Genomic DNA, 26029 nt, shown 5'->3' on the forward strand with positions numbered 1-26029 from the left:
TGTTTCCCTTTGTGCAGAAAAGCCAGCTGTGGTCCTGTGATCTCCTCTTGGTTAAGACAAATCAGCACAAACAACAGGTCCCATTTTCCAGTTGCAGTGAAATGTGGGGCAAGAGCTCTGTAATAAAAATTAGCAACTGAAAAATTTCAGTTAGGATTACAAAGGCATCAGAGGGAGGCAGGAGCATTCAGAAGCCAGTGTTCACCAGGCACATTTCTGATAAACAAGGTGTCTGGACAGAGCACAAAGCTATGCACGTATATGACTTACCAACCTTGATTTTAGCAAGTTACTCACATCCTGCTTTAATAACTTGTATCAAAAAGAATGGAAAAGTTGTGGGTGGAATTAATTCTATAACCATTTATTTTCATAAAATCTTAATAATTGGAAATAGCACAGTTCAAGAATGGAAATATTCTGTATAAAAGAACATGAAGGTTGTTCACATGCATAGGAGTTTGCACAACAAATAAGAGGTGATGTAGCATGCAATTACCAGATCTAGGGGTGTGGCAGTGACAAGCTGTTCCACCTTTGTTCAAATTAAAGCAGTTTGAGTGTATCACCAAGTACACCCTCATCACCAATGAGGGACTGAGTGAATAAGCTGAGCCACTCAATTTCCTGCACGCTGGGATAAATGCATTTATTGCTAAGCTTGTACCAACATTATGCTTTTACTTTTCCAAATGGACAAATTATACATCCTGTGAGTGAATTGCAAACCTCCCTTAATACTAGAGCTTTCTCACTTCCTCACTTCACTGAGCTTTGCCAACAGCAGCAGCAGTTTATAATACATGTTAACGCAGACTTTGCATGTCCGTACTCTAGACATGTAAAATCTGAACAAAAACAGGCAAGGAAGGACACTTGTCCACAGTGATTTGTCATTACAGAGTAAAAGGACAAATTTCCCAAAACATGATGAAGATTCTGTACAAAAAGTTCATTGAAAGGATCAGTTTTCTGTTTTCAGAGGAGTCCTCCACTGGGACCGTCTCAGAGGGACATTCCGACTGCTTTTTCTCCTTGCTGGAGATTCTACTTTCCACTCCCGTGGCACGGATGGTCTAGGAAGAAACAAAGTCACCATTTATTTTCAAGCACTCTAGCATTCCTTCTCACTGTGGTCACTGTTTCAGATCTAGATTGAACTTACAGTTTCTCTGGTGATGTCAAACAGATAATATCTCCCGGCTGCTCCTCAGCCTCTTTATTCTCTGCAAATAATGCACATATTTTCATGTTTTTAAAACGCCACAGATTTGGTCATTTGTGTTTTTACTCTCCTTGAGCTAGAATCACAGGTAACTTGCCTTGAGCTGAACCAGGTGTGTGTGTCAAGCTGATGTAACTGACCCCAGCACCAAAAGTCAAGTCATTGATGGTCTCTGAAAGAAAAAAACACATGAGCCAGCTGCCTGTGACACAGCCAGAGGGAAGACATGCTGCAGTATAACTAACACTCAGGTGTTACATAGAATACGTATATCCAGTTAACTGCAAGCAGTTAAGCAAAGCATCTCTCTTTTCCAACCCAGCAGATCTCAGTGCCCCTCCAAACAACACGCCGATCTGATGGGCCATCAGTGCACATAAGGTTCATACTCCTGAATTACAGTCTTCCCTGTATATGGAGGGAATTAATTTACATGTGGCACCTCGATGGTGCACCTCCTTGTCCTGTGCTAGATACTAGAGCCACGCCTCCCATTGAAGCTTAGACATCATCCAAGATCACAGCACCTCATGAACTGCTCTCAGCACCCCAGTCAGACCAGTTACGTGGCCCAGTCAGGGCAGAACGTGGGGCCCCTGAAGAATGACAAAGGATTTGAACAGCCCTTCCAAGAGGAACCGTCTGCAGCCAGACAAGGAATCACTTGACAGGGAAACTAGGTAGAATTTAGCTTGCCTGAACAGCCCATACTTGTCAGCTGTCACTTTCCTGTCATTTATCTCAGGAGAGATGTCACAGTATTCAGATTTTTCTTCTCTCAGCTCTCTGTTTTATGCTCCTGTTTCCCAGAAACCTTCACAAGGAATTACAGTAGAAAATGCTTTATTGGGTAGGAAATGGAAGCTCTGCTAAAGAGCTGCCATCAAGTGAGGCTTCCCTTGCAATCAAAGAAAGGTATTATCTCCAAAACATGTGTTTATGTATCACAGTGAATAAATCTACACTTGTCCAGACCCACTCAGCCATTCTCAAAGTAACGAGCAGGAGAGATAAGGAGGTGACAGACAGGGAGGACAGACTGACAGAACAGTTGAGTAAGATAAAGAGGCAGCTGTTGTTCTCAAGTACAAAATGATTTACAAAGAGCTTCATCTCCAACAGTTTTAGAACAATGCACCTGGGGGGAAAAAAAATGTTTTCTTTTGATTGTCTGTCAGCCTGCAAGACCCAGCAGCACCATGCAGATGGTTCAACAAAAGTAACTGAAGTGATGATACCGCTTCATACAGTTTGTCTCTCCACCAAAGGATGCATGCTGCCTTGAAACTAAGTAGGAATTCAGCCTCAGTACCACTGCAGATTAACATTCTTCCTCCTTGCATGCCATATGGTGCTTATGCTTAAGAGAAACAGCCATGCAAGCTTCCAGACAGAGATATGGCAATTAAAGATTTCTGCTCTCTAAAAACACACCCTCGTTTTTTTTGCACAAAGATCATTGCCTGCTGTTCAGTCAGCGAGGAGAAACATCGAGACAGACAAATCGAGCCAAACAGTGGAGCATACAGGGAGGAGAGGGCCAGATTTTCCAGTGGATGCACATCACTGCCACTGCTTTGCTCCTGCCTGCTCGTGGATGTCAGGTATTTGCAGACTGCCACACAGCTGACTGCCTTATTGGCTACGTGCCGCTGGCTCTCCTGTGTGCATGCAGGTCAGGTATTTGCACAGACACAGGCAAGAAAACCACATTCACCTGTATTTCTAGATCATCATCCCTGCCCCACAAAAATTTACTGCCTAATGACAACTGACCTGTCAGACACTCACTTGGACTCCTAGCTTAATTGGAATTCACTCCTGAGCAGGGGAGGGAGTTTAACGTAATGAGAAACAGAGACCTAAAGGAGTTCAGTGTGCCCATGAACTGACATAAAGGAAATCTGCTGAAAATCAGCTTCGTTTGTAAGACTGCAGAATGCTGTCAAGAAAAAAAAAACATACCAAAAAAGCATAGCTTTTGAAGGTCAACTTCTGTGAGATGGCAATTCAGCTGCAGTGGATATAAGCACAGCAGACTCACAATTTGTGTACTAGAGATTCATCATTATGTATTTTCACTTTAATGCCTACAGCAGAGTAGAAAAACACATCATTCCTTCTCTAAAGATCAGTTCAGCTCTTCCTTAGGGCAGAACATTCAGAAATGACTGTGCAGGTTATTAATCCTCCTTGAGCAGATCTCAATTGACACAGCTCACTGCTTGCTCTAGTGACAGAAGCAGGTCACAACTCACCTGGGATCTTTTGTTTGGACAAAGGAATCTCCTGTTGTACAGCTGAAAGGGACTGAACCCCGAGTATTTCCCCCTACAGCAGGGTTCTGTAATTCAGTCTAGAAGTGTTAAACTACATTTTGAGAATTAAGGGACAACAGAATCCCACACGGCTTGGGCAACGTAACCTGCTGAAGAAGGACAACATGCCTTCTCAGCAATCCACAGTTAAAAAAGAAGAAAGGGCAGTAGGTTCATTGTTATTTTGGGCTGTTGAAAATGTTTTCGTGCACTGATTCAATACTGCAACACCCTGTGATGTATAAATGAAAACCATATTGCAGTGTCCTTTCCCACGAGATCTTCAGTTTCAGAGTAATTCTTGTTTACCACAGCCATCTAGATAAGTACATGATCTATAGCTAATCCTGACTAGTTTTTTCTGCTCTTCAGGGAAGCCCCACATCGCTACCTCTCTTAAAGAAGGAGCACTCAGCCCAATTTGGAAAGGGTTCTCTTGGGTTACTTACGTTCTGGTGTGCTGATTGCACGGCCCCCCACAGGAATGTGTGCTCCAGTAGACAGCTGATTCACACTTTGAAAAGAAGCTACATATAACGAGAAAATAAGAATAGAAATGTTCAGAGACCTCGTGGGTCTAACAACCATGCTGTGTCAACTAGACCCAGGCCAGCACTGAATAAGTCTGCAGCAATCTTTCTACCTTGCTTGCTGTTAGCTGTACTTGGTGGAAGTGATTGAGCTGATAAAATCCCCCCAGCACTCTTGCTGCGTTGCTTGCTTCTGGCCTCTACTGCTTTCCAGGCAGAGTTCAGGATGGCAAGTGTGCTCAAGGATGCTGGCCTACAGGGCAAAAGACAGAGTAGCATTGAAGTGACTTATTGCTGCAAGCCCAGATGAAATGCATGACATGACATATAAACAGAAACCCATACCTGTGGCCATATAAGGGCTGCTTTGGAACATCAGCTCTAGGTGTAGTAAACTCAGAAGGCACAGAGGAAGGAAGTGATCCAGGGGATGAGAGCTGCCTCCCACTCACAGAGGACTGGGCGTTATCACCAGAAGGTAAGGGCATCTCCAAACATAGAGGCTGCTACAGAAAGAAAGAAAAGAGCAAATCTAAAAACAGACACAAGTGCAGACAACTCTAGATAGCAGACATACAGAACAGCTTGTTGTGTGACTGAATCCTTTGTGTGATGGACTTAAATGGATACTAGGGAGAAAGAATTCACTGGCCAAAATTATAGCGAGCAGCAAACAGTAAGTTTTGATATGTGTATTCTAGTTTAAAGGTCTATTTTAGGTGCTTCTTTAGGTCAGCAGAAAAAGAAAAGAGCTGCCAGGGTAAAAATCATCTCATTTTAAGGTAGGTATCTCAAATAATTTGGGACAATCGAGCCAAGCACACTGACTTAAAAAAAGATCTGCATCACTAGCACAGATATAAGTTTCCATTCCATTTAAGTATAAAATCAGCCAGAATAAACCCTTTTCTTTTTGACCCATTTATCATCTTTATCATTCTGGAAACAGAGAGTGACAGCATGTAAGCACAGACAGTGGAAAATTAGACTTGTCCTTCCCTTTAAATTGAATTACTTTTACACTAATTGTTTGTTACTTGTCTCTGGTGAACACGTGTTGTTTGCAGTTTTTCTAATATTAAATGACTTTGAAACCAAAGCCTCTGTCAGCAAATGCACAGAAGTATGAGAGCATTACAACATCCATATGCGTGGAATTTGGGTGTCATTTGTGCTCAAACTTTTGCAGAGCAGACAGAAGGCATACAGAGTTAACGGCCCAACCTCTGCCTGTGATGGTGAGATGTGCTCTTGGTCTGACTTCTCCTTGTCCAGCTGCTCTTCGTATTTCTTCATATCATACTCCAGTTCTGCTGCCAGCTGCTTGTCCACAGCAAAGAATTCTTTAATTTCATTTCTGTAGTCTTGCATCATTTCCTGCAGCAATAAAGAATATTTAAACCCTTTCAGAAATCTCTCCTGACTACTGATTCATGTCTCCATTCACATCACAGCTGCTTTAAGTGCAAAAGGAAATACCAGTTGGTAGAGCAGAGGTGTTTTTAACAGACTAAGAGTTTAAATTCCAAATTGTACTTCAGAACATGAAAAACCTTTCCAGCATTCAAGCTTTCTGCCCACATTCCATGAGGAGGCTCACACGTAACACACTGTGAGATCTGAATCTAAAATCCCTCCACCTCCTGCTTTATTTAACACAGTGGCAGTGTCACAACATCGTATGCCTTCCAAATTTCCTTCTAAGAAGGCTGTTCGTTCCATTACTGGTTATGTATCTAACACATTAAGTTAAGAGGAGAAGAAAAAACAACAAGAGAACACTTCTCCTTACCCGTAAGTAGTTCATAAGGTCCCTAAGAGCTGGGATCTTCTTCCGCTCCATCAAAGATTTCAGCTCAGTGATTATTGGGATGACGTTTTCGATGAAATTCCTCTTTTGAACCTTTGTTTAAACAAGGCACAAACAGTTACAAGACACAATAAAGGAGAAATCACTCCATTGTTAGATGAATGGCCTAAGTGAAAGGAATTACTTCTTCATGGCATCGCAATTATCACAATTAAGCCCACTTTTATACTACATGCGTGCAGGTTAGGCTTCTAACCTAAATGGAAGTCTTTCAAGAGGTATCACTGAGTCTGCTTGCACATTGAAAGCAAACTGTCTAAAGGTGCACCAGAAACCACTTAGGCTCAGATGCTTTAACAATAGGAGATTGTAGAACAAGTTTAAACAGATTAAAGCTGTTTTTTTTTTTTTTTTGCATTTCTGATCAGTCCAACTGACCCTGCAAGTACAACAGTCTGCTACAAATCTAGCCTTAACATCTTGTTTTTGCAATACACAGCGCCCTCAGGGCAGAGTGAATCTACAGACAGAGCCTGAATAACAACACACATGCACTGTATGTCCTTGGCACCATTACATTACTTGAATAATGCTTGACAAGTCTTTCCAATACAGAAAGCTAAAACTCCTCTCAGCACTGTGGACAGTCCTCTCCCCACCCAGATCCAAGTGCCATTCACCTGTGAGATGAGCTTTTTTTGTGCTGCCTGCATGACAGCATTAGCCATTGCCATTTCATCTTCATCAGGTTGAATGTCTTCATCAGGTTTTGATCTCATAGTTGAGAGCTTGATTTCTTTGCAGCTAAGGATAGCAAACGTATCTGAGAGCAGCTCACTGGCTTCCATGTCCAATGGAAGGACCCCATCCACAAAGCATGCTGGAACAGGCAGGGAAGAAGTAAAAATCACTTTAGTGGAAAAAGCAGTGCCAGGAAAGACAGAAAGATAACACCATAGGACTCACAGCCTTATGGTTTTGTTTTTTAAATAGACACAAGTTGTTTGCCCAAAGGTGGCCCCTACCCAGGACACTGTGGCTGATCTTCGTCGTAATGCTGAACCTCTGCTCATCTGTAAAATGGTCCAGTAGGAACTTGTAGATATACATCCTTTTCTCTTTGTTATCTTTTCCTCTCAGAGAGAAGAGATTCTTTGCCCTGTAGTAGGGAAAGACATTTTACATGGTTAAGTCACATTATGCGATCTCACAAAAATAGTAAGACTTAAAATCAACAAGGAATATCTGCACGTCACTTTCAAGACCCATAAATATGCTAGGATACCACACACTCCCACAAATTACATGCAGAAGTCCTCCCAGAAGTCTCATGGAGAAAGCAGAACACTTAATTTAACACCATTTCTTTGAGCTGTTTTCCCACATTGCATACATAATGTTAAGTGCCACAAATGCCTTCTGTTACCAAAGGCTGCATGGCCATCATTCAGCACTAAGAAGGTAGAAACGTGCTCAGCTGACCTCTCACTCTGTGGGAACTTGTACTTTTCATGCTTCTCATAGCTATTGAAATGGAAGATGCACTCAATGAAGTGCTGGGAGAACATCACTGGATTCCTCTTCAGCAAGAGATGCACCAAACAGAACTCTGCAAACCTAGAAAGGAAAAAGAACTTACCAGGCAGCTTCTGAAAGTCACCCCGAAACACAGCAGAGGGTCACAAGCAGTACAGGAGGAGCTCTCTACTCCCAAGTCTCCCTCAATACCCCATTTAATTCCTGCCCAGTTACACTTGGGTTTGAACAACAATTCTAACTTACTGACCTTAAACTCTTTTTCATTCAAGAAAATAACACTTTCCAGCATCCACAGTACTACTCACTTATTGCCATTAAAACAGAGACAGAAATAAATCTGAACTTGAATGCAGGCACAGTGTTTTCATTACCTTTATGAGTAAAGTCCCTGAAACACAGCACTTTGCAAAAAGTTAATCACCGAAAATCTGGCAAGAGGTGAAAGTCAATCTCAGGCTTGAAGAAAGTACTTTTATACAGATACAGCCTCTGAATGCAGATGCAAAGAAAAAAGCTACCAATGAAATAGCAGTGTGTTCCACAGCTAAAATTCAAGGAACAAGATGCTGCAATGCCACCACCTACTGGAAAGACATTTTTGCATACTAAAAAAAAAAAGCAGAGCAGGTGTGAACATGCACTTGTAAGCAATGATAGGTTGACAGCCCTGGAAAGACCAAACATCAGTTTGGATGTTCCAGGCAGAAATAAGAGAAAGTTGTCCAAGGCTCATTTGCATCTGGCATCAACACAATCTTCCATCCTTGGAGGAAAGTGCCTCACATTTCCCACAAAACAGAGCAGTTTGAGACTTTGAAACATACAAAAACCTCACGAATGTGTACTTATGAACAGTGTGCACAATTCTGCTATGTCAGAGTACTACAGAATGTGACAGAAAGCTTAAAAAGGCTTAAAAACAAGGCATAAACACCTTCAACACCTTCACTACTTTACAGATGAGTATTTTACCTGGCAATATCTGGATTTGGATCCACCAAGACACTAATGAAACGGAAAAAGAGACAGTCCTTCCATTTCACAAACTCCTCCTATAATAAAAGGACAGATGGTAAGTTAGCCTGAACCAGGAAAAACTCATGAATCTTCACAGAGCAGTATCTGATGGAGTCTGCCAGAATATACATTGAGAAATAAACAAGCTACACAACTTCACCACTACGTACAGAAAATAAACCTCAAAAATACAGTTCTAGGAGATGCTTGAAGCAGAATAAGCACACAGCATCCAGGTTCACCAGACAGACCAATAAAAAAGGAGAATCAAGAAAAATCTGCTTTCCAATGCCAAAGGCACAGATGCTCTTCAACACTGTTTTCAGAGCCAAATACACTCTGAATCTGCTTTGTTTGGCTTCACATGAACACTGAAGGGGCAAATATTGTCAGCCTCTCCACTTTCACAACTTTAAAACAATAAGCAGAGATAGAGGAAAAAAGTGCTGTGATACTCAGTACATTCATTCACATAGGAGCAAAATGGAAGGGAATTCACAGAGACCAAGATAAGAAAAAGAGATAACCACTGAATAAAAATAATCTTGTTATCCAGCTGTGCTAAGTGTCATTGATTTTTTGCCCACCTTGAGAGAAAGCAACAAAATGCACGCTTGAAGTCTTCATAAGTTAAGCTACATTGCAGCTATGCTCTAGAATCCAGCTATAAGCATAGACCTCTTGGTCAGTGCTCAGCACGACAGAAGAGGACCTCTGGTTACCTGCAGAAGGTTGGTAATCAGAATCAACGTCTGCTTCCGAATGAAGGGATGTGGGTCCTTCAGGCACAAGGAAATGTTGGGGATGTATCTGTCCACCATGGTGGTGTAGCGGATACAGAGGTCACACATAACGATGACGACGTTATTGCGCACAGCCACGTCGTGTGACACCTCCAGCTCTCGAGCCAGAGCTGCAATGCACTTCTTTGCCAGATCCTCATGCTGCAAACACAATTTACCTGTGAGATAGGGATGAGGCTGTCAGTGCTGTGAATATATTCTTCCTAACCCCCAGTCCGAGCTGAGCCAAGAGAAGAATTGGAGTAAACAGGTGAATAAACGTGAAACATATGCTGAAACTTGACGAGCAATCTGCATAACCTCTCCAAGAAATTATACTTCAAGGAGTTCTTCCAAACTCTTTTTAGACCTATAGTGTGGGTCTCTATGCCAAACTCCCTCCTTCACAGCAAACTATTCCTGTGTACAGGGTATTATTCAAAGCAGCTAAAAAGAACAGCCCCAGCTGTCACAGGCATCGCAGGGAGACACCCACCTCTAAGAGCATTACTAAACCAACTTAAAATAAAATAGCCTGCATTCTAACATCACTTCTTCCTAACTGTTTCTAAGCTCGGTACAAGAAGTATTAAGGTTCCCAAAGCAGTTAAGGAAAGAACGATTCTGTCTATCTGCAACAGATATGAGGTTTGTTCATCTCTACAGCAGAGCTACAATACCCAAAGTTTCACTTAGCACTCTTTTTTTATACAGGCATTGCAGATTTGACCAGGTTTCTATCACAAAGAAGTTTGGTCATTCATACTAAGAAGAACTACATATAGAAATTCTGATCTACACTGCACCAAAAGCATCAGGTTTTCTTCACCCTCTGTTGAGCACCCTACTACAAATTACAAGATCTCTCAGCTAGACAGCAACCAATTCTGAGTACAAGGACAGCATATATGTCTGGAGAATACTATGTAGGAAAAATGCATTAACAGACTTGAAAAACAGTCTCATAGATTTTTATGGTTTGTGCAACTTGTTACCATGGATATTTGCATTGCTAAACACTACAAACAGAAGCAAAACAAAACACTGAGTGCTGCATCTATCTGTTAGAGCTGACATGGCTTTTGAACAGAACTTGAAGCTGAGAGCAAAAGGAAGGGTGGGAATTGGATATAAGAGCATTCTTTCACTGCAGGACAGCACTTACCAAGAGTAATGAATGCATGAGCTCTGATCACTGGAGGCATGGCTGATCCTCTGAACTGGGACAGTGGCTGAGAAGCTGGTATTTCCTCACCATCAGGAGAACTAGACACTAAGAAAGGACGGGTCAGGAAGGAAAACATGCTTTTTGGGAAACAGCATTGTTCATAAAAGGAAAATTAAAGGCAGAAGGGAAAGAGCCTCACACTGTTCAGAAGAAGCCAGAATGGACTGGATCAAAAGAAAGATGCGTTTCTCCACTTTGGCTGGACACAGCTGTGCAGCCTCACCCAGGAGGAAGAGGTGCCTCACCTACAGAAAGAAAAAGCAACACTGCAGACTAAAGGCCATGGCTGAGCTGCAAATTAAGTCAGCAGGAGTCAGCATGGTTACTTCTCCAAAAACAACTTACAATTCCCTCAGTCCTTTCAAGAAGGCAGCAGCTAACAAACAAAAAGTGAAGCTCTGAAACATAAGTGGTGTGTGTGTTTAATACACAAAGCCTCCCCCCAGTATACTAATAATGTTAAAGTAAACCTTAACATTTCCTACACATCTTACAGACTTTCCAAAGTGTTTTATAAAGAGCATGAGTGGAAAAGCAAAGGAAAAAGCCTCATTTTATTGAAAATACATGGGCTATCACATCCTTAGAGCTATTTCTAAGGTACCAAACTGCTGAATGCTTCCAGGCCAATAGAGACAAGATTCCTTTGCCATACAGAAGCACCTACATCAGGATTTTCCTGTGTAACAGTTACTGCCATGAACTTAACAGACCCCTCATTTTGAGAACATGCTCATCCTTTGACCAGCCCACAAAGGGGAACCAAACTTACCAAGAGATCTTCTTGCAGTTGCTCTGCTCCATCCTCTTTGAGAACTATATTTGAAATATAACTTTCACACGTGGATATTAAGTCTCCAAACACTTGGTTGAGCAGCTCCTGTTCCGTAATAAAACAAAATTAATTAGGCACTTCATTAACATCTTGGCTATGTTCTGTTTACCATCTCCACACATAAATCCCTAATTTAAAGTCTTTACATGCATATGATGTGCTACTAACTCTGGGCTTGGGCCCATTAAAGAGGCCTAGGAAAATACAAGTATCTGCAGCAGCTCTGATGTAGAATAGCTTGAGCTTATAGTGTAAGCTTATAGCTTTCAAGTGGAGCAAGCCTTAGGAATAGCTGATAGTGAAGATCTGCTTTAGGAATGCTGTAAGTTGACAGAAGGTCAGCACAAGCTATTTCAGCTGTTAAACAAAGAAAGCCTCTGAGGAAAGAGCTCTTACAAATTCACCCTTAACTACAGGAGGCTCTCCAGCAAAACTGCAGTACACCAAGTAAGGCAGCTAAGTAGAACAGATTTGAGTGGCTGGAGCTGGATCCTCTGTGCTTAGTGAGACAATCAACCAACTGACTGGAGACAGATGCTGCCTTCAAGTGTCAGTCCTTACACATGCGAAACAAACTATTTTAAAAGAAGCATTTTAAGCCACACCTGTGTCTTCTTTGGGACACCTGCATAGGCACAGCAGAGCTTCTGCAGAGATTCCACAGCTGGGCTAATCACCTCCAGGGGACACTGAAACTCCTTTAGCCAGTGCTTGATGCTATCTGAAAAGGAGATGACACACAACATGGGGTTTTTTGTAGGCCAGGCAACAATTCCTGGAGAATAACTCTTAGCTGGGAGACAAAAGTGAACTGTGCTTTCCACTCTTCAGTTTCTCAGGGCCACTCACCAATCAGCCTCTCACAGGTGCTTCTAGGAAGGTGCTTTGCAACATGACTGATGACAGACAGTATATGTCCTGTAGTATCATTGATCGTGTTCTGTTGCCTGGAAAACAGCATAGCAGACAAAATTTAAGCTTTGGAAAACCACCACAGCACAGAAAACCCATGCATCTTGGCTAAGTTCTATCAAGGCAGACTTATCAAACCAAATGAAAACTCAAAAAGCTCAATGTAAGACTTGATGGCTGCACAAATCTGTGGGTTATTGCTTGCCTCCTACCTGCAGAACGTGGTTGCTTGAATAAAGAATGTTGATCTAAGCAGCTATGGAAGGGCAGGTAGTGCTCACTCACTCATCTTTACCTCCACCTCTTCCCTACAGAATAGAGGAGTTCAAAGCACACACATACCTGCTGACAATGTACCAGGACTCAATGACCTTGGAGTAATCCAGCTTGGGTGAAGAACTTGCCACCTTAGCAAGCAACATCCAAGCTGGTACAGAATGCTCTGTTTCCACATGAGACATCACATTATTGATGAAAGTAGAGGAGAATTTATTCTGCTGGGACCAAATATGAAAAGCTTTGTTCATATAACAGCTACAAGAAAGAAAAAGAAAGCAAGATAAGCAAGGAGTGAACAAAACTCTTGAGATCTTGGACACCACTAGCAAAATCCAACATCTGTCCAGGATAGACAGTGAAGCACAAGGCTGCCATCACTTCACTTGCCTTCTACCCAGTATACATCAGGATTTCTGCTACTCGTTTTATTGTCAGTCACTCTTTCTGTTAGCAGTTGTGATGGCTGCAGTGCAGATCAATCCTGATGCACTACAGATCTGGAGTGAGTGTGTCTATCAGAGGAACCAGTATCAGAACAAATCAAGCAGATACTTCAACTACCAAAGACCTGTACCAAAGACTTCCTAGCAGTTTTTATTTAACATCCTTAATGGGACTGCACCAGTTGCATTCTTCTGTTTAACTCTAGCTACCCATTTCACAGTGACAGATTTATTCTAAGATATATCAAGCTGCAAGGTACTCAGAGGTCACGAAATAAAGGTACCATGAATCTTCAAACTGTGTCATAAAATAGCCTAAATTAGAACGCTGACAGTATTACAGATTGGCAAGGCAGCACAACCAGTATCACATTTTCTATTTCTGAGCTATTATGCCCTGTTGACTAATAAACATACAACTGCCTTTAATCAATGTTGCGTCCTTGTCATACTGTACCAGTCCATTTCTTCTGCTTCATCCCACAGCATTCTGCAATCAGACAGAATCATTCCATTTGTCATAAGACAAGTAACATATTGCACATCAGAATTAATAAGAGGAGATCTTCTCCTCTCCTTCTATAGCCTCTCTTACTTCTGTCATCAGAACACCTCCATTTATTAACATTCCCGCTGCTACCAGCACATCAAGAATAGCAAGTGACATTCCTGTGTATGAACACCAGAGTTCAGGGAGACTGCACAGGTAACAAGAAGAGCAAATCAAAACACTCAACACAAAGCAAAACTGCACTCTTCTCACCAACTGCTGATGTTTGACAGCTCCTCTGTCCTAGGAACTGGCAGAGCAACACAGGCAGCTCACAGCATGACAGCTGCCATCTCTAGAGCAATGTGCACTTTCATTGTCTACTTTGAGCAGAGAGTGCAAATAGCTTATAAAAAAAAAAACACCCCATAAATTCAGTTTTTTGCCCTAGTACAATAGGTGGCACGTGCATTTGAACTGTGACACTTATTGTTTCGTGGTCACACAGAGGATGGGAAAGCTGAGAACATAATGCTTGTATCTTAGTCCTCTGGTCACTAAGCCATTTCCTACTGTAAAGGAAAAGCTGCATATTCTAATAGGATTAAAAGTTTAATAAAGTAATCTGGATTTTGTCCACGAATGCTAAGATAATAAAGGCAACAAAGAGATCTACTGGACAAAGGAGTGTTTTGAAAATGCCAGAAGAGCCCACAATGAAGGACAGCCACGCTTACCTCAGCTCCTGGCTTTCTGAAGTCAGCAAAGTAAGGAGATCCCATGCCAGCACCTGCTTTGTGTCTTCCCTCCTGAATTTACTGTAATGTTTTATATGCTGCAACAAAATCTGATCGAGGCATTCCAAGGCCTTTTCTTGAACAGAACTTTCAGAGTCTATCACAACAGGCACAACTCCAGTCAACCACGCCTTGTGCACCAGGACATCATCGTGCTGAGCCTGAGAGAAACACACTGTTAGAAACATCCTTTAGTTATGATGTGGTCCTATAAGCACAGGTAAGATCAACAAAAGCCTAGAAGCCATCTATAGATTCACCTATTAACTTGTAAAATAACTTACAATTAGGCAGTGGCATGATGTGGCAGCACATGAACCAAGAGAACCTATTTCCCTGGCAGCAGAAAGTACAGATTGTATCTATGACCAAACTGCCTGGGCTAAAGTACTGCAATACTTTGTTTTGAAACCCCATAAATAATTATGAGTGTATCACAATAAAACTGTACTGCAGATGATTTAACACTAAAACTAGAGAGTTTTGATTAATACAAACCTTATGCTCCATGACTAAGTTACCAAACCTTTGAGAATAAATAGAAAAGAAGGAAAAACATTACAATGCCATCATCAGCATGCTGCATCTCAGCAAAATGATTCAGGTTTTTAAATTTCAGAAGGACAGCAACATAAACATCACTTCCATGACACATAAATCAACAGGCAGGAAAAAAAAAAGTGTTTCCAGCAGTTGAAAGCATCCCACATAAACAGCAAGTCTGTGCAAGTGATGGCTTCCAAGTCAAAAGAAAATAAAAAATATAGGTTTTAAACACAGCCATAAAGTGAAATCTGGTGAATGAACAAGTGATTTGCTGCGCCCTCATCCTCTTAACCTCCACTTCAGCTACGTCAGGTCTGGATAAGAATTGGTGTTGCTCTTTTCCTCACCTCGAGGAGCTCTGTCACAGACTGCAAGGCCTGCTTCCGCACAGACACAGCGGGGTCCCTGCAACGGTCCTGCAGAGTGGACAAGTCTTCTGCAGTGCAAGGGATTGCTTTGTGTTTCAGGATGTTTGTAAAAACCTGCAAGTCAAAAGCTAGCATAAGTTTGTTGGGAATACAGGCCAGGAGCACCAGGTAATGAATCAAAACTAAATTTCTCTCTAATTTAAGTCAACAGGGAATAGAATGCTTCCCTTTCAGTGAGATACATAACATTAATAATTTCTAAGTACTGGTACTTGGTACAGGATGCTAAGAGAACATCTTCTCAGTCATTCAGATTGTATAGGAAAATTCTGCACTGAGTCAATGCTACAATTCCCCTTTGAAGCCTGTGTTTCTCTTGTTATGACCTACATCTTTCACCTGCCAGTAAGAGAAAAGAATTGAAAACCTCACAACAAAACAGCTAGAAACCCTTGACCTGAGGTGTTCTCATTGTGATTGGACCCGGAGGGGAAAAACTAGGGGAAATTCACATTGAAGATGATCCCTTTTAAAGTTCACCACTTAATTTAAAAAGTTAAGCAAGAAGAAAAGCAATGCATTCCTCAAAATGATGCTAGATATAGCCCAAACTCTTTGCTAACAAGGTGGAAACAAACAAAGCACCTCTTATGCCTCAGTTTATAAGGAAGTTGCTTAAGTTAAATACCAATTGACATTTGGAAAGAGGCTCTTTTTCTAAATGATGGAATAAGTGAATGCCAGCAAAAGAGTACAGAACACTTTTTCTTCCTTGCATTATTTACTTATCAAGAACTAGCAAAAATGACCTTTTTAAGGACTGAATGCACTCAGTGGGAATAGCAAGAAGCTACAGCTGGGCAAACTTACGTACAATTCACTGCAGTACTACAGCTTAATTATTTGTTCCAGTGGCATTCTGTGTAACCATGCAGAACAAGAAATCATGTAAAAAACACCATACCTGGAGAGCAGATTTCCTCACAGTGGTTTTCTCATCCCCAGCTCTCAGTCTCAGCAGGGCTATGATTTCCTTTCCTATCCAAACCCAGGATAAAAAGAAGTTATAACACCCACCCAGACCACCCCCAGTACACTTTGCAGTGCTCGGTTTGTTGCCCAAGACTTTCACAGGAGCAAGAGATAAAGACTGAAAGCATAACAACAAACAGAATGAATGCAGGTTCTCCTTTGCAGCTGCCATTTTGACAGGGGGAAGAAAAATCCAACTTCTTTCATCTTGACAATAAGTCATAGAACACACCACACCAAATCATTTGATTGCAATCAACACAGCAAAAATAATCTGTGACTTCCAATTCGTTTATTTCTATATGTAAAAGGTGTCAGGTTGCCTTGAAAGCTGGAAAGTAACATTTCTTAAGAACATTTTGAACTCCCAAAATTCAGAAACCTCTTACTTTGAGAGATTCATCTGGAGAGCCACCGTGTTGCCATTAAGAGAAAGCATTAGTCATTAGGAACCAATAAATATAAGGTCTAAAAGTAGGCTTTTTTTTTTTAAACCAAAGGAAGCCAAGGGATTTCAATCTGCATGACTGGTGCTTTCTTAGCAGGCAGGTAACTGCAACTGCGTCTTGCTCCTGAGAATAGCTTGACAGAAAAAGCACTCAACCTTTTCTTTGCAAGATACTGCCAAGAAAACAGTCACGCTGCTCTTGTGAAGGTGACCAAATCTGCTAAAATGATCAACTTTGGCCAGCTGTCATGGATTTCTATGCATAGTGGCATAGGAATAAAAAATCAAATAAATAAACGCTGAGTTCCAAACGGCTGAGAACTAGCAAGGGAATAGAGTGTTTATAGGCTGACAGGCACTGCATATTCTGTAGAATATACTTCACCCTGCAGATTATCCCTACCCTTCTTATCTTTGCCCTTGTGCATTTAGCAAGTTCTGAATATCCTCAGCAAAGATTTATTTTGCTTCTAAAATACGAGCTGTTTGGTCTTCACAGAAGTGCAAAATTAGCACAGGCAGAAGCCAAACAAGTGTGTGCCAGACAGCTTTGCTAATGCACCTTGACTGGCTCTGAGAAGCCTGTTTTTCAGCTATCCTCTTGAGCCTCAGACAGCCCTTTTTGATCCAATCCTTTGCTTAATTTGTTTTGCCAAGTGCCAAGCGTATGCTCAGCTGGGTATCAGATACAAAACCAGGCATCCTCTGCCACACAGAGTCTGTAGCTGAACAGGGAATACACAATACCTTTAGTGGCTTGAAGGATATTTCTATCTTAGAGAGCAGATTAATGAAATTTATCAGCAAAATGTTTTGAAAGAAAGCTTTCAATAGGGAAGATAGGAGCCTGGTTCATGAAGATATGGAGAGATCCCACACGAAGAGCAGCATGAGAAATGCAACAAAGACACAGAGGCAGGATGTGAGCTAAGCAGTAAATTGAATTGTCAGCAGTTCAAGAGAGGTGAATAGCAACAACTGAGAGCAAAGATGCTGACAGAGGCCTAAATGTGAGGCCTCCACATAGAAGAGATTCAATGAAATATCACAGCCACGAAAGCCAACTTTTGTGCTGATTTCATGCCATTAAGAAATTAGAGCTAGCAGACTGACATCAAGCGTCAGTCCATTTCACCTCACACTTTGCTTTTAACATCAGCCAATACCTGGTGCTGCAGAGAATTAAATTGTTCCCTGCATAACAGTGCCAGTGAAAGGTGCTGTGTTTTATGCAGCAAAAATATATCCGTTCTTTGTGCACTGAAGCAAGAGGTTTAATTACCCTTAAATCTATGGAGTTACAAGTACTACATCCCACATCAATTACCATCCTTTTGGGAAAGCATAAATTATCTGCTTTGCAATGAGTTACTGCTACCACATTAGTGCAAATGAACACCAGTATTTCACAATTAAATGTATTTTCCAAATTTAAGTGGAAATAGCATTTCTGTATAGCAAGCACTTCCACTCCTTCATCACCTATAAGTGTTTTTTTTTTTTTTAACAGCTCTACAAAGAAAACTCTCCACTCTTTGAGACATGAACAGTAAACAAATTTCAGAAAATATAATTTTAATTAAAGTTCTGAAAATCTATGCGAAAGACTGGTGTAATTTATCACCTACCATCAACCATGGCAGCACTGCTGCTGTTTGTCAGCTCAATCGTTCTGAAAGTTGGTAAGGTCTTCAGTGGATGACTGGACACAGCTGGAAGAAAAGTTAAAAGCTTAAGAATAAAAAAGGCATACATTCACTCCACATGATTCACCATTAAATAGAGAGCTTCACGCATGCCCCACATTTTATGGATACACATATTTTTAGAAAACAGCCTGCCAAAAAAAGCCTGAGACTTATCATAAGAGAACGACTCCACACCTTCACTGAGCATCAAACTCGCACTGTTTGTGTTTGCTTCCAAGGCTGCATGGTCATAGCCTGCCAAAAAGAAATTAAAAAAGAAATTAAATGAATCGTTCTCATTCAGCATATTCTGTCACTCTGATTTTTAGGGTTTTTTTTTTTTTCAGGCAAGTGATCCAACCACACGATGCTGTGTGCACGCTTCTGAACTGTGCCATCTGGCCTCTACCAAACCCAAGGGAGTGCAGAATGCCAATCACAAAGAAACAAATTTAGCTGAAGCAAAAGGCAACTCAAGATTTAATCAACCCTCAGACAAAAATTAACTTTTTTTAATTGTACAATTTCAGTTTTCAGTGAACATCTGTCAGAGGTATCTCATGGAGTAATCTATTTAGAAGATGTACACAAAATAAGCATCTTCCAAATGTAAGGATACAAGTAAGACTCATCTATTGCTTCCCTTTATGGCAAACACCAAGGGTGCTCTGTGCAGGTATTACAGATCCTGACAACCAGTTCTACTATCTCCCAGGAATTATTCCCCAGACAGTTCAAGAAATATTTCAATCTTGTAATTTACTGATAGTGCTTACTTTGTAACAGGTCCTGTATACTATCCAAGGTAGCAGCAGCTTTCAGTTCCAGACAGTGGGCAAAACTGCTTAGAGCTTTGCTACGAACTGCAGGTGCTCTGTCTGAGCAGCGGCCAAACACCATGACCTGCACTAAGAACTTATGCTTCAGAAACCTCTGGTGATCCAGCGACACGGAGGAGTCCAGCTTTCTCTCAGGCACATCCAACAAAGCTAAAGCTACATCAAGTGCAAACACTCTGTAAGAAATCTGAAAAAATAAGCACACAAGGCACTTTGTTAATGGATAAAATAGACATAGGTCTTACCTATTCAGCCCACCTGCCTTTAGCCAGCACCAATAACAGCCCTATTCAGGACTGATTCTAAGCTTGCCATCTCTAAAGTACTACTGTAGCTGAAGTCTGGGACATTAAGGAGATGTACTTACTTTTGTGTGGAGTGAGTATTTATAGAGCCAAGCAATGAAGTCAGCAAACTCCATACATGGGAGTTTATTCAGCAAATTCACCAAGGCCTGCGCAGCATACGTGCGATAATCAGCTTTATCTGGGACCTGAAAACCAAGAGCAGTTTGCACTGTGATATTCCAATGCTTTGTCCCAGAAGCCAGAGGGCATTACAGGTCTTAAGAGAAATACTTATTTAATGGGGCAATGTGGCACATTCAGCAAGGACTGGGACAACAATCCCAACACTTCCTGGGTCACTGCTTCAGCACTCACCACAGACAGTGCAAATTCCCCAAAGCAAAGGTGGAGTTTGATTAAATCCAGAAGCAATGTTTCTACCTGAGCAGAGAGCTCTCATAATCCTCATTTTCCCCTAATAACAGTGTTAAAAGGGACTGCACATTTTGGAAACGTCAGAAGTGGGACACAACTAATTGTAACTGAGGTGGGGCAGTGTCAGCACTCTCGCAGGATGTAACACAATCAAGCTGTTAATACATTTGACAACAAGGAAAATCTTTTCCTTTCCTTATAAAAAACCATGGAAACAGATTTCCTAATTATTACACTTACTGCCAAAGTTTTTCAGCCCAATATACACCAAAACTTACCATACCTTGATACAGATATGCTGCAGTAATATTCGAAGAACAGGAAAGGCAGCTTCCTTCAGCTCCTCTACTACTGAACTGCACAGGAAAAAAAACAAGCACATTTAAGTAAGGCTGTTTTTATAACAGAGCAAAAATCAAGCGTAGGGCATTCCTTCTGAAATGCATTTTGAATGTCAGGAAGAGGGCATATTCAGGAGTCACGAGTGCTGGTGTAGGAGACAGAGAGCAGACCTTACCTTCTACACTAACCTAACATTTCAGACAGAAAACATTTCTGCCAATACTTTTCTACAAGTAGAGGGCAATATGAAAAGCTGCTTTATTCTCAATCTTCTTAATTGAATGCTGTCTGGGGAACTCTACACAAACTGTGTTTTTGAACAACGTGGATCCTTACACAGGAGAATAACAAACAAAGGCAAAACATATCCTTAAGCAAGAGACAGCAAAGAGCCCAAGAGAAGTGACCTGCATGTTAATAGAAAGCAAAACACAGAAGGTATGTTGCCTCCACTCACTGTCTAGCAGCTCCTTATTTCCCCTCCAACAACAAGTTCAGTAAACTTACATTAAAGAAATTTTAATTAAACCTTAATTGTGCAAACAACATCAAAGTCATTCTCAGTTTGTCTCATCCCTTTATCAACCAGAGAATAAAGCAAAGGCAGCCAGAAGAAAAAGCAGACCTACCCAGGAAGGGTAGTGCCAGAGCTTTGTACTTCACCTGATGAATTTTACAGCCTGATTCCTGGCACTGATCACAGCTGATGTGATTGCAAGGACCGCATGTCTGGAACCTGTACCACCTTGCACCATTAGAATGACACTGAGGATTCGTTGGAAGACACAACGAAGAATCTGGAAGGAAAAGGTTATCTTCAAGTTCATCTTCAGCAGCAAGATGGATCTTCATCTATCTTGAGCAGAGCAGGTAGATAAGCACTCTTAACCATGTTTATGAAATAACTCTGAACCGAACAATAGCACCTGACAAACCTCTGGTAGAATAATGCAGGAGGACCAATAATACAAGAAATAGCTTTCCTAGGGTGTTTTTCCAAACATTCACATGCATGTGGTGGTGTTTCGTCCCTGCTGCACTTCAGGATGGTGAGGTATGCTGTGGTCCCTGACCCTCACTGAGCAGCCCAACAGGAGAGACAGGGAAGATGCAGCGGGTCTGAAAGAGGGAGTTATTGGATCTTCTTTATACTACAAATGTAAACCATTCTGAGAAGCTGCACTGAGAAACAGAGGTGGTTGAAACATACAGGTTTCCTGGCTGCTGAATCTGAGTAGCTACTAAGGCAAGTATATCAGGTTAGCATGTACTCAGCTCCAGGCTTTCTTGACTAGATGGCCACAAGCACCTTGGCTTGCTAGCTCAAAACTAGTTCAGATGGGATTATGCTGATTCCAAAGCACAGCAGCACAGTCACACCCACAGTTCAAAAGCTTCATCTCCTAAGAGCAGCACACAGATAAGCAGGAGATGACACAGCGTGCTTGATAATTTAACAAAATAAAAAATGTAAAGCTGCAGAGAGATTTCTGGTAGAACTGGATGTTGCATGACGACAATATTCTCTGAATTAGCATCAGTCCTGCTTATAATTATTTGAGCAGAACACTTCCCTACTTCCCATCGTGCTTCACTGCACAATCCAACCCCACAGCACACCAGCCAACAGTGCTGGAGCTCCACCTAGCAGGAAACAAGAAAACTTCAGGCAAAGGCAGTACCTTGGAATTCTCTGTATTAAGAATCTGAGATCTAATGCCACTGCAGCTGTCCTTCGTTTTCGATTCACTTGGCAAGAGTCATTAAAGCACAGAACATAATGCACATGAAATGCATCACCCAGCAAGTCAAAGAAATAAGCATTGGGGTAGAAAAAAAGCATCTTGTCACTGACCCAGCAAACATACACACAGACACGTAAATATAATGTAAAATAAAAACATGCAAGCCAAACAACATGCAGAGAATGAAAGAAACATCTGCTTTTCAATAAAGCAGCGAGAACTCTCAAGATTTGGCCCAAATTTTACCTCATTTTCTGTGCCATGTAGAGGTGAACACAATAACCACAGTCCATGGTAGGCCAGCTCAGGGATATACTTGGCATGAGTAATGTTCCTAAACAAAGGAAGGCAGAGATATCTTCATCTGTCACGTGAAAAATATTTACTACAACTAAACATGGTCATTGACTGGAAAACATTCAATATTCACTAAATATTGTTTACTGTTAGCGAGGTGGAACACATCCTAATTATCTTGAGTAAAAGAAATCAATGCTTTCATTTTGGTATAAGCAAAATAACAAGACAAGCACTGAGGGCTTTACTTTTTAAAGCAATGTTTAAACAGTCAGAAGCAATTGCTCACATTGTTGCTGAAGACTCAAACTCGCGTTCCACTGGCTCAAAGTTTGTCATTTCAACAAAAGTCTGCAAGGAAAGAAAGCCAAACTTAGCTAATTCACATAAGGACAAGCTGTGCAGGTCTGCTTGGATGCCAGAACAGAGAACGTGAGCCTTTCTAGCTTTGAAACCACCGCCCCTCAGTCAAAGCAGAACATAAGCAGACTCCAAAGCCCACAGGCTCAATATTTTGCATCTCTCCCCCAGCTACAGGGAGGATTGATACCTTATAATGGAACACTAACTGCCCAGCTTGCAGTAGCCAGCAAATGCTAAGCACGAGGGACAGCCACAGAGCAGACAGCCTGCCTGAGCTTCACAGACAGCAATCTATTTGGGGGAGCAGCTTATGAAAGGCAGCACTGCCCACGTTGTGGCCATACAGCATTGTGCACTGACTGTTTGTGCTGGGGGACATAACGTTCTGCTCAAGGAATCTCATTACCTGCAGGCAGTTCTGGAAGCACTGAGGTTTTTCTTTTAGGGAGAACTTAGGTAGAAACCTTAAGAAGTTTTTTAAAAGAAGGAAGATTGCTTTGCGAATTTGAAGAAGATCATCCGTCGAGAAGTAAACGTTCTCAAGATCCTCTTCCTCCTCCTCTTCAAATACCTCTTCCATCTGTATTGGTACATAAGAGAAACAGAATCATCCCATCCCACAGCAGTGACAGATCTCTCTTGCAGATTTTGGTGCTTCCCAGAATTCCCAGGCTAGGTCCTGCAATACTTCATATCCAAAACTCTCAATCTTTTCCTTCAGATTAGCGAAACACACTTAGTAATAGCAAAACAGACAACAGGATGAAAGTTGGATACAAGAAAGCTCCAGCAGAGCTTATTCTCATTGCAAAGGTTTTAAAAGATAAAGTCCTTCAGAACCAGAGACAGCCACCTCAGTTCTAATCTGACACCTGGAAATTCACCCCATAGTGATTTCCATGCTATTTACTCCATACTTCCCTTGCTTGTTCTCTCAGGATTTCTGATATGAAATTCTCAGTGCCACTTAGAAAAACAAACATACAAACACCAGAATTGTCAGCTGAATACAGCTAACCACAGCACTTAGCCCTCAACACCCCACCAGTAAAGAAACTCAGCTGTTATTTGTAACCTTGTTGAGTTTCTTGAAGATGAGACCAATTAGTTTCTCCCTCTGCTACTGAACTGTCTAACAGCACATCACATACAAGCTTTATTTTTCTATTAGTCAGCAGTCAAAGAACTGCAGCTGATGTTGAATCATCACACCTCTAGAAATTCCTAATAATAGGTAGGGAATTGAGAGCATGGATCAACAGCTGAATAAAAAGTTAAGAGGAAAAAAAAACAAGGGCTGAAAAAGCAATAGAAAGTATATTACACTGACCTAAAACTGAAATAGCTTGCCAACGATTTGTTTGCTAATAGAGATCTACATCTGAAGATTACACAAACATCTTACACTGGAGGCGCCATTCCTGTTTGCCATTCCTTTTCTTCTGTTTCTTCTTGCATTGGTCTGAGAGCTTTCAGCATGCATCTTCTTCCTTTTCCTCATCAGATTTTGTCCCTGAGGCCAGCATTTTGTCAGGGTTTGAAGACATTTATCAAACATCACATCATGGAACATCTGATGAGCTATACTGCCTGTCCAGGAAAGGAAACATGAGCCATCTTCTGGACATAAAGAGTATTAACCCCTTCCAAGAACAAACGATGCTTTATTCAACAATGAGGAGGTGAATCCCTTCACTCACCTGGAATTTCAAGCAGTAAGAAGTACAACCCAGCTGCATGGAGAGCATAAACCCTCTGTTGTGCATTGGCTCTTTTATTCAGGCCTGTCTGGACAAAGTGGTGCCACACAGCCACAAGGGCATTACGAGAGAGGTTGTTTTCAACAAGAAAACGCCAGATATTCTAAAACAAAATACGAGAACAGCAGTAAGAAATCCAACAATAACATAGCTCTCTACAAAGATATCCACAAAGGAAAGACCTTAATTAAAAAGGTACAACACTGACTGCAAGAAAAGTGTTTATTCAGGGAACAGACTAATTTAAAAAAAGACTAAATAAACTTCTCTTAAATAAGCCATACCACACAAAAATCTCCTTCCATGTGTGTAATGCTATAATGTGATGTAAAGTACAGCAATAGCAGCAGGGTAGCAAAGTCTTGGGCTGCAGCAAATGAGAACAAGCCCAAATGCAGCAGCTGTGGATCCAGAAGCAAAGGAAAAATATTTGCTTACCTTTGGAAGGCATCAGGTAGGCAGGGATCTCCATAGAGATCCCCTTGCCTCTACAGCTAACCCTTAAAATGAGGTCTGGGAAGGGGTGGATCCTGGCTCCACCCCTTCTGTTCACTCAGCAGGGCTGCATGCACCTGAACTCCCCTTGGTTGGCCCTGCCTTTCCACCAGGTGCTCCATGATTGCTTCAAGCTGTGACTCAGCATTTCTACTACACACACACACACACACGGTAGAATGCACAAGCAGAATATAAGAAGTTCAAGTAAAGGACACACAGAATGCTTTCTCATGCTCTATTGTAACCAACGGCAGAAGAGGGCTGCTCCGAAAATAATGCCTCCTATTTTCTTATGTTGGCCCCCAACATCAGAGGCAGGTGTTGGTGGTATGGCTGTAGAGGCTGAAACTTCCCATCACTATTTCAGTAAACTGTGCTTGTATATATATTTTAACACACAAATTAGCTTCATCTAAAACATTCCAGTGAGTATGTCAGATGAGAGTCTGATGGTAAAATATTGCTGTGAAATTCAAGACAGGGCAAACTGAGCAACAGAAAGGCACAGAGCCTCTGCTGAGCAGCACAGCCCGCTGCCATCCATCCACCTCACCCCTCTGCTCTTGTCGTCGCCAGTGGCAAACGGTGCAAGCGCCTGGTACAGAGAGCTGAAGGCACCCAGCCCATCCTCCGTGATCTCCTCTTCAATGCGGGGATCCAAGGGTTCCGTCTCTGTGAAATCCAGGTCCCAGACCGTGCTCACCCATACTGGGAGAAAAACAGGCTTAAGCAAATCAGATAAACAGGTTTTAGGCAAACACTTCAAACAAACAGAGAGCACAGCAGCCACACGGAGCAGTGGCAGAGGGCACCAACCCCATAACCCCCCCGACCCCCAACACCACCCCCCTCAGCCCTCACTGTGGCCCGAAGGCCGCACACATCCCCCTCAGACACCATCGCCGCCGCCACCACGCAGACAGCCCTTCCCGTTTCCCCTCACAGTGTTATCCGGCCTCACATCGCTCTCCCTTCCCCCCGTAGGGCCGTTCCAGCCCTCAGCCATTACCCCACCGCCACCCGCTCACCCTCACGGACGTCTCGCACCCGCCACTCCGCCCCAACGCGCGACACTTCAGCCTCCGCCGCCATCGCGCCGCCGCGCTTCGAACCGACCAATCGCGCGCCGACTCCCGCGCCAGCCAATCCCAGCGCTTCCGCCTTCAGCGCGCCTGC

At 42.0% G+C, this 26029-nt stretch overlaps 1 protein-coding gene across 3 annotated transcripts; it reads right to left on the reverse strand.

The window, feature by feature from the left end:
* Positions 1 to 343: 343 nt before the first annotated feature.
* Positions 344 to 25989, reverse strand: NCAPD3 (non-SMC condensin II complex subunit D3). 3 transcript variants are annotated; one of them, XM_010723627.3, is made up of 35 exons: positions 25882 to 25989; positions 25407 to 25561; positions 24296 to 24458; positions 24001 to 24185; positions 23002 to 23175; positions 22522 to 22583; positions 22182 to 22269; positions 20854 to 20987; positions 20132 to 20204; positions 19494 to 19619; positions 19064 to 19313; positions 18483 to 18542; positions 18228 to 18311; positions 16084 to 16157; positions 15099 to 15233; positions 14146 to 14366; positions 12539 to 12730; positions 12134 to 12231; positions 11890 to 12005; positions 11222 to 11329; positions 10589 to 10694; positions 10387 to 10494; positions 9162 to 9400; positions 8395 to 8474; positions 7366 to 7500; positions 6909 to 7042; positions 6564 to 6763; positions 5866 to 5976; positions 5298 to 5450; positions 4419 to 4579; positions 4187 to 4326; positions 3993 to 4070; positions 1323 to 1397; positions 1166 to 1226; positions 344 to 1076 (listed from the first exon to the last, which is right to left on the reverse strand). In XM_010723627.3, the coding sequence occupies exons 1-35, from the start codon at positions 25943 to 25945 to the stop codon at positions 965 to 967; spliced, it is 4455 nt and encodes a 1484-aa protein (XP_010721929.1). In that variant the 5' UTR covers positions 25946 to 25989; the 3' UTR covers positions 344 to 964. The 3 variants fall into 3 exon arrangements, with proteins under 3 accessions (XP_010721929.1, XP_031412725.1, XP_019478522.1); XM_031556865.1 differs by having other exon boundaries at positions 25407 to 25577; positions 25882 to 25986; XM_019622977.2 differs by lacking the exons at positions 25407 to 25561; positions 25882 to 25989 and adding an exon at positions 24794 to 24866.
* Positions 25990 to 26029: the final 40 nt, after the last annotated feature.

Source organism: Meleagris gallopavo, chromosome 26, assembly GCF_000146605.3.
Source record: "Meleagris gallopavo isolate NT-WF06-2002-E0010 breed Aviagen turkey brand Nicholas breeding stock chromosome 26, Turkey_5.1, whole genome shotgun sequence".
In the NCBI taxonomy this organism is placed as follows: Eukaryota; Metazoa; Chordata; class Aves; order Galliformes; family Phasianidae; genus Meleagris; species Meleagris gallopavo.